General features: G+C 37.2%; 1 protein-coding gene across 6 annotated transcripts in view; it reads right to left on the reverse strand.

Annotated features, from left to right (window-relative positions):
• Positions 1–14,631, reverse strand: part of INPP4B (inositol polyphosphate-4-phosphatase type II B) — a 606,964-nt gene that overhangs the window by 304,753 nt on the left and 287,580 nt on the right. For 5 of the 6 annotated variants that reach the window (XM_068542548.1, XM_068542545.1, XM_068542547.1 and 2 more), the window contains one exon: positions 12,974–13,090. In XM_068542548.1, the coding sequence (XP_068398649.1) occupies positions 12,974–13,090 (117 nt within the window). Of the gene's footprint in view, positions 1–12,973; positions 13,091–14,631 lie in introns of those variants that run through there. The other variant, XM_068542549.1, reaches the window with a different exon arrangement.

The following is a 14,631-nucleotide window of genomic DNA, read 5'->3' on the forward strand; positions in this document are numbered from 1 at the left end:
GCCTCTTATGGTCTCTTAGAACAATTCAATAATTCATCTCCAGTTTGGTATTGTCTTTTTTCAGATACTTGTTTAGATTGCAAGTTCAAAGTCAAAGACGCTGATACCAAGGGGAAGCGACTATTACGTGTGTGTGTGCTGGGGAAAGCAGAATGGGGAAGGTAATAAAACAGAATTTGAAAGACATCCTTCTGCCTCTAAGCCTACACTAACTGAAAAGGTTCTCTTTACAAATAGAAGAATATTTCTCTGAATATTAACATTGCCCTAAGCATATTTTTGGCCTTGCATGGCAACAAATGAACTTGATCCTGGAATTTCAACTTTAAAGCCTTACCTAATGTACATAAATACAAATTTGTGAATTTTACTCCGTGTACATACTCATATTTAAAATTGTTATATATGTAGGTATGAAGACACAAGCACATGTCCAGAGTTTCTAATATGAGCCCTCAGTTTCTTTGTTGCTTGGAGGCCAGAGCAAGCTGCTATGAACATTTCACTGTGCCTCAATTTAAACTTAGGAATGAAAAGCAAATGTTGTAGCCATAACACATGCTCCAAATTCCCTGAGTGTGGGCAGGCGGGGGTGACGTGGGTGAGCTCTTGTTTACACTTAAATCCTATCCAATTAAGATTTTCTTGGGAAACTGCTTTCCCACATTCCAACATGCTAAGGTGACTATCAGTGCCCTTTTCAAAACAAACAAAAAACAAAACGGCAGTTTAAAAACTTATCAGTATGTTATTTAAAAGTTTAAATATCCTTAGAGACCCCTTCTGATTAAACAAATCTCGATAGTGTCTTCCAAGAGCTGCTCTCTCTCTCCTGGTTAAAAACTATTACCCAGGTTTGTCTGAAAGACCAGTATCTCTGTGAACTCACACACTGAATTCCTTAGGACATCTGCCCCCTCACCATTTAGCTCCACCCTCAAGGGGGAACATCTTAAAAGATAGCTTGACTTACTGCCATGAAACCTGAGTAACCCGGCTCATGGCAACTTGAGAAGAAAATCTTTGTAATGTGGAACCAGATGTCCCTCAACTTTTTTCAGAATGTGGCCTCACCTTCTGCCTTGGTAGATACACATGACTTTTCCCCGTATGTTTAAAAATCCTTTTCACGTGAACTTAAATACCAGCTGGAACCTAGCTGTAATTATCGTTCCATTCAAATGACTCTAAAGAAAGCCTAGGTTTCTTTAGAATTTCCCTTTGTTCCCACTGTGCTGCATATATAAACTTAAGGTAATGAAAAGCTATTCTGAGCTGTATGGCACACGGACCTTTTAAATCACTAGTTTCTGCTCCTTTCTAATCAGAAGAAATGTTTTGGCAACATATCACATTTCAGCTTTGCAAAACCAAGCAGGAACGGGAAGCCAATGCAAGACACACGTCCTCTGTGCCCACGTCGGGCTGTTCAGGGATCCGCCCCATCAGACAGAATGTCCCCTAAGCTTCCACCTGCCCTCACAGCTGTGCCAAGAAGGCTGCCGCATGAATGAGACAGAGCTGGCCAGCCAGGCGCCCACAGCCTAAGCCACTGGAAAAATGGTAACAACCCGCACATGCTTGAAAACTCTCAGAATGAGGTCAATATCTCAGAGGGACATAAGGTGAAGCAGAAATAAACTCTCTCTCAGTTCAGGGTCCAAGTTAGACTCACAAATCCCAGTGGGCAGTTATCAGATCATTTGATTGGTGTTAGCAGGTAAATAAATAAATAAATGCTCCTAAATCTACTTGGAAGCATGAATTCATCATCCAGTTTACTGACTACAACAGCACCAGAAGACGGAGCTCCAACTTGTGATCTCAGATCCTTGAGTCCCCTACAAGTTCCCCTAGTTATTTCAGGGAGTTCCCAGGGCTTCATCAAGTAATGCAAATGATGACCATCTTCTTCCTCTTCTGCTCTGACTGGCCTTGGTGAGGTTTTCAGTTACTGCCTTCATTCCCTACAGATGATCCCCCCCGACAGTAGGTCCCTCAGGTCTGCCATCTCCCCAGGCACTGCCCCGCACCTGCCAGCATTCCTATAGGTGGCCACTTGTTTGTAGCAGTTCCCTCCCATCCAGGCTACTGACAGCCCTCCTGCTTTGAATCTTGAGGATGCAAAAGTGACACTTCTCTGAGGACAATGTATTTTGCATGGAAGTAATATAAATGACACTTACCTTTTAAAGTTACATTTATTTTCGGAAAATCCACTAGCAGGATTGTTTGATCATACTATTATTTTATTTCATGCTCTCCTGTTTCCTTTCTTTCTTTTTCTTTCATTATCTACTCCTCTTCTCCCCCATTCCATTCACTGCATTTATTCTCTTATATTTTTCTACATATTCAACAGTCATTTACAATTATATATTGCTTAACTATAAACACAACACACATACATATATAAAGGCATTTTTTATTATTCGTTTTCAAAAAATGGTATTCTATTATACATTATTTTCTGTATCGTGCTTTTCCCAAGTATGCAATACCTTGTGGATCTACTTCTAAGTCTACTTTTAGAGCTCCAATTAATTAATCGTTCTTTTCTAAGGCTTCATAATATCCCTAATTAGGATACACCAGAATTTATTCACACTTTCCCTCTAATTTTTCACAGTAATGCTCAAACATTCTTCTCCATATATCCTTAGGTATTGGTGGCTTTACGTCTAAGAGGTTGACAGCTAACAGTAACATTGCTAAATCAAAACGTACACTTGCCTTTCATTTGACTAGATGCTGGCAGATTTTTTTTCTTTTTTAAGTTGTAAAATTTTACATTCGATCAGCACTGTACGAAAGGGCACTTTTCCCACATTCCTGCCAGCAATGGTCTTTAAATTTTTTGCCAGTTTATTAGCAAAAATTGATGATCACATTGCTCTTTTAATTTGTGTTTCCAAGAAAATACAGTTAGAACACTTTTTATGTTTCTTGGTCATTTGATTTTTTTTTTTCCTGAGGACTGGCTTGTCACATACTTTGCTCAATTTTTTGACCCTACTTCTAAACTTGGAAGAACTCTTTAAATAGTACGAGGATCACTAATCCCCACCAATCTCAGTATTCCATTAGGGAATACAGGGTAGACTAAGTTTCTCTATGTTTTTGATGAACATGAATACAGTTACCCTGTTTTGGAAAGAGAATGGGAAATGGCCTTAACTAACCATTTCTACTTTAATTGTAAAAAAACAAATTAATTTTTCTTTTATTAATTAATATTTTATTTAGGTTTTTTTTTTTTTCTTTTTTAAGCTAGGTTAAACAATGTTTCCATAACTCACACATCTGAAGACAGTCAAGGGTGAAAACACTGAAACTACAGTTCTGCTGATCTCCATGAAATAAGGATATGGCTGCCTCATGGTCAAGCAGCCACTCTGCTATGGCCCCCAGAAATTTGTAAGAAGCTTGTTTTGCTTCATGAGTAAATTCATTTTCTTATGTTATTGTCTAAGAGCCAGTCTTTCTCCAAGCAAACAACATTTTTCTCTGGAAAGTGAGGAGGTATTGATGAATATCCTTTTCTCTATTGTGGGAATCCAAACAAAAACAAAAAACAAAAATCTCTGAACAGATGCTATAGAGCAAGTACTGTGCCCATGCATTGGATAGTGGCACAAAGAAAGAATTGGAATACGTGAGAAAAGGGAAAACAATGTAAAGAGCAGGGTAGAATGGAAGGCACTTGATATGTAACTACAGAGAAGAGGAAATTAAAGGAAGAGATGGAAATGCAGATATACAGAGAGTAGCATAAATGCTAAAGGGAAGATGTTAAATAAGTAGCACTTCTGCTTGTGGTTAAGATGTAAAAAAGTTGCAAGAGATTGTCACTCCCATTGTTACACTGAGAAGAGGTCATATATGCCACCAAATCATATTTTTTGTTAAACCTATCAGAAAACTGAGGGTATAAATAAACCAAAAGGAAATGAAATCCAGATGGTGACAGACCCTTAGTAGAGGAAGAAATGCCCAGGGCTGGTGTCATCCTTGGCTGAGCAGCAGGAAGTAGAGGATCTTCCATAGAAACCAGCTGAACTTGTAATGAATTTCTAATGAGCCCATGTGACCTGGCGTGAGAAATCTGAATCCCTAGGAGCCCTAGTCACAGCCTGAGTCTCACCCATCCACCTACTTTTCCCCATGGGATGTCACAGCATGCAGGAGGGTATTCCAATGAAGAATGGGGGCAAAAGAGCAGTGAGATTCACTGCTAAGGTGCACAGGGCTTTCTCTAAGGCGAGGGCTGAAGAGCAGAGGTTGATTCCCCCACATACTAGGCTGAAGCTTGGCAAAGACGTGGAAGAACAGTGAATCAAAGAAAAAAAATTGCTCCAGGAATCTAAGGTTGGTTTAACATACAAAACTAAAGTAATCCATTACACTAACAGAATAAATAAGAAAAACATTTCAGCAGCTCAACACATACCAGAAAAATATAGTTTGACTCAATCCAACACCATTCATGATAAAAAAAATACACAGAAAATTATAGATAGAAGGGAAATTCCTCAATCTGATAAAAAGGCATCTATGAAAAACCTATGGTTAAGATCATACTTAATGGTGATATATTAACACTTACCCCTTAAGTTTGGAAACAAAACCAGGATTTCCACTGTTACCACTTCTATCAATACTGTATTAAATGTCCTACCTAACTAGTGCAATAAGGAAAGATAAAATGCACAATGATTGGAAAGGGAAACATAAATATTTCATTATTCGCAGATAACATAATTGTGTATTTTACAAAACTCTATGGAATCCATGAAAAAATCCTTTAGAACTAATATGTGAATTTAGCAAGGCTGCAGCCTTGGCTACAAAGTCAATATAAAGAAATGATTATATCTCTACCTATTAGCAAACAACAATTAAAAACTGTACTTTTAAAACAATACCTTGTATACTAGCATAAAAAATCATACACCTAGAAATAAATCTAAAAAATATTATGACTTGTATACTGAGCACAAATACATTGCTCATAAAAGTTTAAAGACCTAAATAAATGGAAAGATATCCATACCATATTTATAGATCACGAGACTCAATGTCATTAAGATGTCCATCTCTCCAAACTGATCTATAGATTCAGTACAATTCCAGTCAAAATCCCAACAGGTATTTTAAAGTAACTGACAAGTTGTTCTAAAATTTATATGGAAAGAAAAAGGGCTTTCAAATGGGCAAAAACAAAAACAACAACCTCGATAAAAAGAACAAGCTGGTAAAGATAAAGGATTTAAGCTACCAGATTTCAGGACTTATTATGAAGCAACAAAAATCATGTTATTGTCATGAAGCTAGACAAACAGATCAATGGAACAGAACAGAGCATCCAGAAACAGACCCACATGTATCAGTAGACACTGATTTTCCAGTCAAGGTACCAACTAAATTCAGTGGAGAAAAAAGTATTTTTCACAAATGATGCTGAAATAACTAGATATCTACATAAGAGAAAATAACTTTAATCCCTACCTTATTCCTATTACAAAAAATAATTTGAGATGGAGCTTAAACCTAACTGTAAAGGCTAGAACTATAAAATATTTTGGAGGAAAACACTGGAGAATATTCTCCTGGCCTGAGGTTAGGGAGGTTTCTTAGGACACACTTAGCACTTACTATGCATGAAAAACGGACTTAATCAGGATTTAAAATTTCTGATCAACAAAATACATCATTAAGGAAATTATTAGGCAAGCCAAAGACTCACAGAAAACCGTAACACATATACCTAACAAAAGCACTCATACCCACAAAATATGAAGAATTCTTAGAAATAACAATAAAAAGAAAACCAATTTTTTTACATAGGCAAAAGACTTGAACAGACACTTCATTAAAAAAAAAAAAAGATGAGTGGCCAATAAGCACAGGAAAACCTGCTCAACATAACTAGTCACCAGGAAAATGCAAATTAAAGCCACAGTGAGATACCTCTTCATATCTACTAGAATGCTAAGTGAAAAAGATTGACAGTATCTTAATTTGTGCAGTAACTAGAACTCCCATGAATTACTAAGAGGAGGAGAATAAAGTTGCAAATAATTCTGAAGAATAGTTTCTAGAAAAGTTAAACAGGTATCTGACCTATAATGTAACTATTATACTCCTCGGTATTTACCCCTCAGAATAAAAATAAAATTTACCCCTCAGAATTTACCCCTCAGAATAAAAGGACAATTTCAAACAAATACTTGCACTCAAATGTTCATAGAGACTTAGTCATTGTTATTAAAAGCTGAAAGCAATTAAATGTCCATCAATATGAGAATGAATACGTAAATTGTGGTGTATGACTACAACAGAATACCATTCAGTAATCAAGTCACTGAGCAACATGAATGAATCTCAAAAACATTATGTTCAACAGAAAACACCAGATACAAGAGAGTGCACACTATGTGATATCATTCACATAAATTTTAATAAGCAAAACAAATATATGTCGGTAGATATGGGAAAGTGATTGCCTTGCAGTGTGTGTGGGGGAGTGGCAACTGATTGCGAAGGGATACAAGGGAACCTTCTAGAAGGATGAAAACGTTTTACATCTTGCCTTGGGTAAAGGCCACATAGTCATATGCATTGTCAAACTCATCGAAGTGAGCGCTTAAGATCTGTCCCTGTTATTGTATGTAAATTATGCTTCAATAAAATATAAATATGCTCTTTGTAAATATATACCACTTATCAACAGGTAGAAAGGAAAAGAAGTTATTTATTTATTTTTTTTAACATCTTTATTGGAGCATAATTGCTTTACAATGGTGTGTTAGTTTCTGCTTTATAACAAAGTGAATCAGTTATACATATACGTATGTTCCCATATCTCTTCCCTCTTGCATCTCCCTCCCTGCCACCCTCCCTATCCCGCCCCTCTAGGTGGTCACAAACCACCGAGCTGATCTCCCTGTGCTATGCGGCTGCTTCCCACTAGCTATCTATTTTACGTTTGGTAGTGTATATATGTCCATGCCACTCTCTCACTTTGTCACAGCTTACCCTTCCCCCTCCCCATATCCTCAAGTCCATTCTCTAGTAGGTCTGTGTCTTTATTCCTGTCTTACCCTTAGGTTCTTCATGACCTTTTTTTTTTTTTCTTAGATTCCATATATATGTGTTAGCATACGGTATTTGTTTTTCTCTTTCTGACTTACTTCACTCTGTATGACTGACTCTAGGTCCATCCACCTCACTACAAATAACTCAATTTCGTTTCTTTTTATGGCTGAGTAATATTCCATTGTATATATGTGCCACATCTTCTTTATCCATTCATGAAGGGCGGCAACATGTTAGAACTCTGAACTACTTCCGTATGGAATTAGCAACTCCCCTTGCAAACTATGTCAAAACATAAAGGCGAGCATTCCAAAAGGCCAAGGCTGAGTGAATGAAGAGGTTGAGAGGACCATGCAGCACACATAAAAGAAAAGGGAAAAATAAGGCCAGGGGGACAAAAGCAAAAGTATGAGACATAAATGTAGCCATTTCACAACAGGCAATAACAGCTATGTTTTCATGAATAGTAGCTGGTCACTCCATTACAAAAGTTTTTCAGACAGCTGCAGTTAGTTATACATACTGAATTTAAGTGCTTAAAATGTTTGGATATGAGTATTTTTCCTATATTTGATTATTGACATTTTTTCTCAATTAACCAATTTTTAGGCTCCAAATGAAGAATGCTTTTAAAGTATCAGTTGAAGTAAAAAATATCATATTGTGGGAGTGAAAAATGAGAGAAATCCTATCAACTATGTACGTACCATAGTGTAGCATGGAAAAAATAAAGGATCTTTGACTTGACCTACTTAAGTTTTCAGAATCCCAATTGCTTCATCTTTAAAATGGGCATAATGTTACTTCTTCCCTCAAAGAAGTTTTATGGAGATTAAAGAAGAAACTAAAAATTAAACATAGTGCTTGGTATATACTTAGTGATCAGTAATCTTAATTTCTTTTTCCTTACCCAGTTCACCATATCTTCCAGGTAGAGTGGAAGGCCAGCCACAGAATTTGTCTCAACAAGTATAGTTAGACTTAAATTTGTAAGAAGTCAATGGAGAAAATCAAGCCAAGCCAAAGTATACTAAATAGAAAATGGTTTTATTTTCCATTGAAAAACATAAAAACTGAACCGCATAATTCTGCCTAGGGAATTGTACTAGTACTAAACTTCCTTGGACGTATAACACACAAAATACATTGCATTTACATCCAGGGGACTTCCCTGGAGGTCCAGTGGTTAAGACTCTGCACTCCCACTGCAGAGGGCAGGGATTCAGTCCCTGGTCAGAGAACTAAGATCCCATGGGCTGCACGGTGTGGCCCAAAAAAATAAAAATAAATAAAAATAAATTTAAAAACGTAAATTTACATCCAATCTAGATAAGGTCACTTTTTCTGAAAGGTACAAATGTGGAGTTGTTACTTATTGGCGGTAAAAAATGTCTTAGGACATAGATTCTCACCTGAGAAATGTTCAGTGTCTATTGGACACGGGACTCTGTCCTATAAGCTAAACATCTAACAATCTGGGGAGACAGCAAACATTTATTTAACCCTAGAGCAAAAGGACTGAAGTCAATCTGCAGTCCTGAAAATACATCAGAAATTTAAATTTCTACCATGGACAAAAACAGTTTGGTGACCTAATCATGTGTTTCTAGATTGATGGTGGTCCTCATCTGGGTGTGGAAAGAACCTTCTTCAGTACCTTCCAAAACACCGTGTTGCTTGGGAGGAAGGGGAAAAAGAGAAAGGTTTGATGGTGATGTTCTTTTCATTCATAAATTTCTCCTTCCTCTGAGTTTTTGCTATAACGTATGAAAGACCCAGATTCCCAGCTTACTTCCCTAGGGCTGAATATTGTAAATGATGTGCTAAAAACACTTTTGTCTATGTTGTTCCAGTTTGCAAGAGTATTAAAAAAGAGTCTACAACCGGTATATATCCAGAAGACATCAACTTCCCTGGTAGAACCTGGGCTCTCATATTCTAGCCATGGGCTTCAATTTCACTCTTTAAAGTCTCCACCAAATAGCTGGGTGTTAGAACAGCCCATTCTGAGAAAATAGATAATTTCCTTATGGTAAGGAAAATAACAGAAAGGTCACTCTAATTCTAATAATGACCCTATCTCCCTCGACTCCAGCCTCCCTACCTGCCAAGCATTATCCATCCATCTGCTGCAGAGGGAGACTCATTGCAATGAATGCGAAGGATGAAGGATGTGGTAGGGGGAAACAAGAGTCTTTCTGAATCAGCAGTTAGACTCTTTTCATTCTTTACAATGACTGATTGCATTTCTGCTGAAGTTATTAAGAAAGACAATCTCGGCTTCAATTGTTTAGAGGAGTACGAGAACAAGTTAGATAATAGCCACATCAAGGGCGCCGATGGAAGGTTATCTTATCCCCTTCAAAACTTCCAATTTTAATATGTATGTAAACAAACGTGAGATGGCAAGGTAACGCATTTATCTGACCGGCTAATTCCAAGTAATAATAAACTCAATAGAAAAAGACAAGGAACTTAGTCAGCTGACTCCATTAATTAGTATTCAGCCAGTAGAGAGTATCTCATTGTCCTGTCCTAATATGATCAATGGTTTACTAGGATCAAATATTTAAACTCCTTTTAAATACATGCACGTAATTTGTTGATTTTCCAAAACACATAAATATTCATAATTTCATTTCTTAATCCTTAAAAGTATTATGATCTTAAAATAATTAGGTTCTTAAATGCCCATAATCTAAACTGTACTTTAAAACCACTTTGCCACCTCCTTCACTTCTGCATCCACCTCCTCCACACCAAAAAATAACAAACCTTAAGAAATAAGAGGAAAGGTGCCAGCCATAAAAAAGAACGAAATAATGTCATTTGCAGCAACATGGATGGACCTAGAGATTGTCATACTGAGTGAAGTCAGATAAAGACAAATATCATATGATATCGCTTGTATGTGGAACCTAAAAAAGTAATACGAATGAACTTATTTACAAAACAGAAACAGAGTCACAGATATAGAAAACAAACCTAAGGCTACTGGGGGAGGAAAGGGGGGGAGGGATAAATTGGGAGATTGCGATTGACATATACACACTACTATATGTAACATAGATAACTAATAAGAATCTACTGTATAGCACAGGGAGCTCTTCTCAATACTCTGTAATGACCTATATGGGAAAAGAATCTAAAAAAGAGTGGCTATATGTATAACTGATTCACTTTGCTATACAGCAGAAACTAACACAACATTTTAAATCAACTATACCCCAATAAAAATTAAGGCAAAAAATGGAGAAAAGGTGCCAGGATAAAGACTACATGTCCATGGAGACTATTAGCATATTAGTGAGCTGTGTTTCTATTTACACTTCCATCACCAGAACTGTTAGTTATTTTAAGGAAGAAGTTATGCTTTAATTAACAGCACTTGGTAAATGAAAGCTGGTTGCATTTCTTAAGTATGTTCAAATTTCACAAGTCTTCTTTCACAGCAGGGATTCCAGTTTGTTCAATACTTTTATGTGATAAAACCTCTGGATCAAGGAAGAAAGTCTTTAAAAGACCCTGATTAATGAGTTTTCAGAATAGAAGCCCATAAAAAGCATAATTAATGAGTAAGCTAACTACTTATCCCTAGAGCATTAACATACATAACATTTTAAATGAGGCAGATTGAAGGGGATAGAAACACCTTTGGTATTTAATATTTCTAATTCTGATATCTCTAAGGACTTAACCAACCCAAGAGCGCAACATTTTCATCTCTGTAGCACAGTGCTTCTATAACTCTGGCCCTTCCATATTCTCCATCCTGTCTACACCTTGGGACCTTTGGGGAGCATTGAATTTGACCATGTGCTTGGAAAAACCATAAAATCCCATAGTTTCTGCTTTGCTTTCCCTGTCACCCTGATCACCTCCCTGCTTATTACTTCTCCGCATAGTTGTGTCACCTCCTCCCACCATCCATTTGAACCATATCTCCCTTTTCCCCAATTTTATGATTTTTTTCCCTCATTTCCCTCTCTTCTTGGCAGAAGGCAAAAGAAAAAAAAAAAAAAAAAAGTCATGCTGTAGGTTTTGTACATAGTCTTTGGTCCAGATACCCCAATCACAGTCTACTCCTTTTCCTTGTTACCTCAAAAATCAAGGAAAAGGAATAGAAAGGGTAAAAACAAAACTCCCAGGCAAATATTAATATTTTTTTTAGTTGCTAGCTTTAACCCCAATGTTTGTCTCTTAAAATATTTTTATCGTATACATATATCCCCGTACCCACTCCCTCTTGCGTCGTATACGTATAGCTGATTCACTTTGTTATACAGCAGAAACTGACACAACAATGTAAAGCAATTATACTCCAATAAAGATGTTAAAAATATATATATATATTTTTATCTTCCACTTTTCTTCAAAGAAGTCAGAAATAATAAGTGTAGGACTACTTAAGAAAAAACAAAGTTAGTATATATGGGAAAAGCCTTTGGTTAATATTCTTTTATTTGATTATTACTATTTATGAGAGACCACAAGGCAGCAGCCAAAACAATAACTACAGCAATAATAAACTTGCACTTACGAATCTGTAGCTGTGAAGTCTTCTAAATATGTTTCATATATTAGCTTATTTAATCCTTACAACACCCCCTTTGCCCCCACCAGGTAAATATAAATGAGGATCAAGTCTCCCAGAGTCACAAAGTGGAACGGGAACCAGAAAGTCTGCCTTCTCAACCGCTCTACCTGACCGCCATCACTGTTTCTATACCACATATGTGCTGCGCATTTCATTGGGCATTTCTTCTGCAGTTTTGAAGACATGAACTTTTCTGGGGCTGAGTAGAAATGCCTTTAATGCAGAAGATTTTTTTCTCTGTTACATATACCCAGCATCTACCTATGTTACATGTTTCGGGGTAAAGAATGAAAAGGAAAGAGAGACTCATGAGCGAGACAGAAATGCCTAGTGAGGGCAGAGCTGAAAGGTGCATTTCCCCTCAACCAGGTGTGTGTGACTCTCCAAGCCGGGCAGCACCCCAGAGCCTCAAGAAGAATTCTCCCAGAACCTACTGGTCTACCTGCCTTCAAAGTGTTTCCTGGCTTATACTTCACTGTGGACCATCAATACTCCCATAGCTCACCCAGCCTTGAAAACAGACAAAAATTCATGCTGATGGGAGAGATTTAAAGAAGAGGGCTAAACCAACCCCTTCTCAACACCTATCAATAACATCATTCTCTCCTGTCCAGGGATTTTCAGAGTGGGCTCCAGAGGCAGTGCCTGGGTACCTAACGGTCTCACTTGAACCCACTGATTCAAGCGGAGGAAAAGTCAGACCCATTAGGAACAGCCTAGGACAAAAGACCATCAGGACTTAACATGACCTTCCTGTAACTAGGCCAATGAAAGCTTCTGCCTCATGCTGACGGTTACTTCCTCCTCTGTTTGCTTTGGTCCCACGGACAACATCAGAAGAACAGAGGGAGTTTCTCTTATTCAGTACGTAAAAGAATAAATTGTGAAAGCAGAACACTTTATCAATCCCATTTTAGAATAATGACAATATCTAGAAAGTTCTGAAACATTATTTACTCTCTTCCACTTGCTTTCCGCTCACGGTGCTACTCCTTCAACAACTCCTAAAGCAATAAGAACAAAAATGTAAACCAAGACATCCAGCCAGCCTCCCTGAAAAAGAGGAGAAACTGTTCTGAAAGCTTTTGCTCCTAACCAGTTGCCAGTATGGCACTAAGCCAAGTGAATTTGAAAGAAATCCCAGCAAACTATAAACATAAGACAACCATAAACACAGTACAAAGCCCCTCTTCGAAAAATGCCAGTTACATCAAAAACCCAATGGTTTGGAAAAGCTTACTGCTTTTCCCAAAGAAAGAAATAAGTACAAGTACTTACAGTGTCATAAGACTTATCCTTGACATCATAGACTGTTAGTTTTATTTTGGTCTCCTCATAGATGGGATACTCAGATGGGAATGTGACACCAGTCAAGAACAGTGGGTCTCTTGTTCCCTGTAACAGCACAAGCAGACAACTTTGATTCAATAAGGCAGCAGTCAGCAGCATGCAGTGACACGTGAGAATGCAGAAAGTGTCTGGGTCTGTTTTTCTAGGAAGTGGTTCTATTAGAAGAGATATCTGAATTGCCAAATGATGCCCACAGGGAACAACACGACCCAGGGCCCCAAAGTACTGATAGAGCTGTTGATAGTAAATGCCCTGCATCATTGTCAGAGCTGCTAAGAATCTTGAAAAACAATTTATTTTCATTATATGCAGCACCCTTCTTTAGGGTCAGTTGTCAGTCCATTTAGAATACATGTAATGGACATAACCTGTGATTTATGCAAATAACCTGAGATATTGACTGATCAAATTAAAATGAAGCTCTTTTCTCATCAAGAACCATTTGGCAATCTTACGCTGTCCCTTTATTTCCTTTCTGTAATGATTCAATTGAAAGCCATGCTCTGATAGCGTCCATTTGTTTTTAGATGTTCAGCTGTATTTTTTTTTTCTCAGACTGATTTGAAAACTAATGAAAGAAACTAAATATGATGCATTCGGGGCTATGAAATTACTAGCTCAGGATGCAGTGCACAGGGTTTTTCCACGCCTCAGAATTCATTTTTAGAGAGCTGACATCCAACATTAAATTTTATATCTATATTTAAATATGCATAGTGCTGAATATCATGGAGATGTTTGCTAGAGTTCTGTAAGCCAGTTGTTTATGGAAGTTTCTGGAAGCTGAAGTTATTCATTTATTCATTCATTCTTTCTTCCTTTTATTCAACAAATACTGCTTTTTGTTTGGCACGGTGTTAGATGCTCTGGAACATGCAGTGAATGAAACAGTCAACAACAGCTATGTATGTTCAAATAAATGTGTCAAAATAAATAATTTCTTTTAAGTTTTGACAATATTTTTAAAATAATCAAGTTGAAATAATGCTTGTAAATAGTTTTCATATAAATGAACAATTTTCCAATTTTAGTTTTCCTTGAATGAATAAGACTATTTTTGTTTAGTCAACCACAGCATTAACTACAAACGATACCAGCATTGGAACCTAAAGTTTCCCAAGGACAGAGTCAGGGCTACGTGTAGGATCTGGGTCATTCCCATTAGAGAAATGAACGGAGTTTCGTCTGAATCATTTATTCCACCAATGGCACTCAGCAAGTCAGGTCTGGGGTAGGCAACTTAGATTCTGCAGAGAAACTCCTCGTTCAAAACAGACAGGGCTCCCAAGTGGAAGAAAAGCAAAGCGTAAGGAGTGTAGAGAACATTTTCTTTAGTCCCAGAGAATAAGTATCTCTCATTCACTAAGGCTGTGAAATATGTGATGAGAACAAAATAATCAAAAGGGAAACACTTCCTCTTTTGAATCTGGTCCAACACAATAACAAGTTTCCTCCCAACACATTTTGAATGTTATATTAGCAACAATAAATGTAAATAGGAAATCTCTCATCGGATGAATAATATTTACACCTTTTGCCTAGAAACATTACAGTGTCTCAAATTAATCATCCACCTTTCTTTGAGA

This window comes from Eschrichtius robustus, chromosome 4, assembly GCF_028021215.1.
Source record: "Eschrichtius robustus isolate mEscRob2 chromosome 4, mEscRob2.pri, whole genome shotgun sequence".
Taxonomy (NCBI): Eukaryota; Metazoa; Chordata; class Mammalia; order Artiodactyla; family Eschrichtiidae; genus Eschrichtius; species Eschrichtius robustus.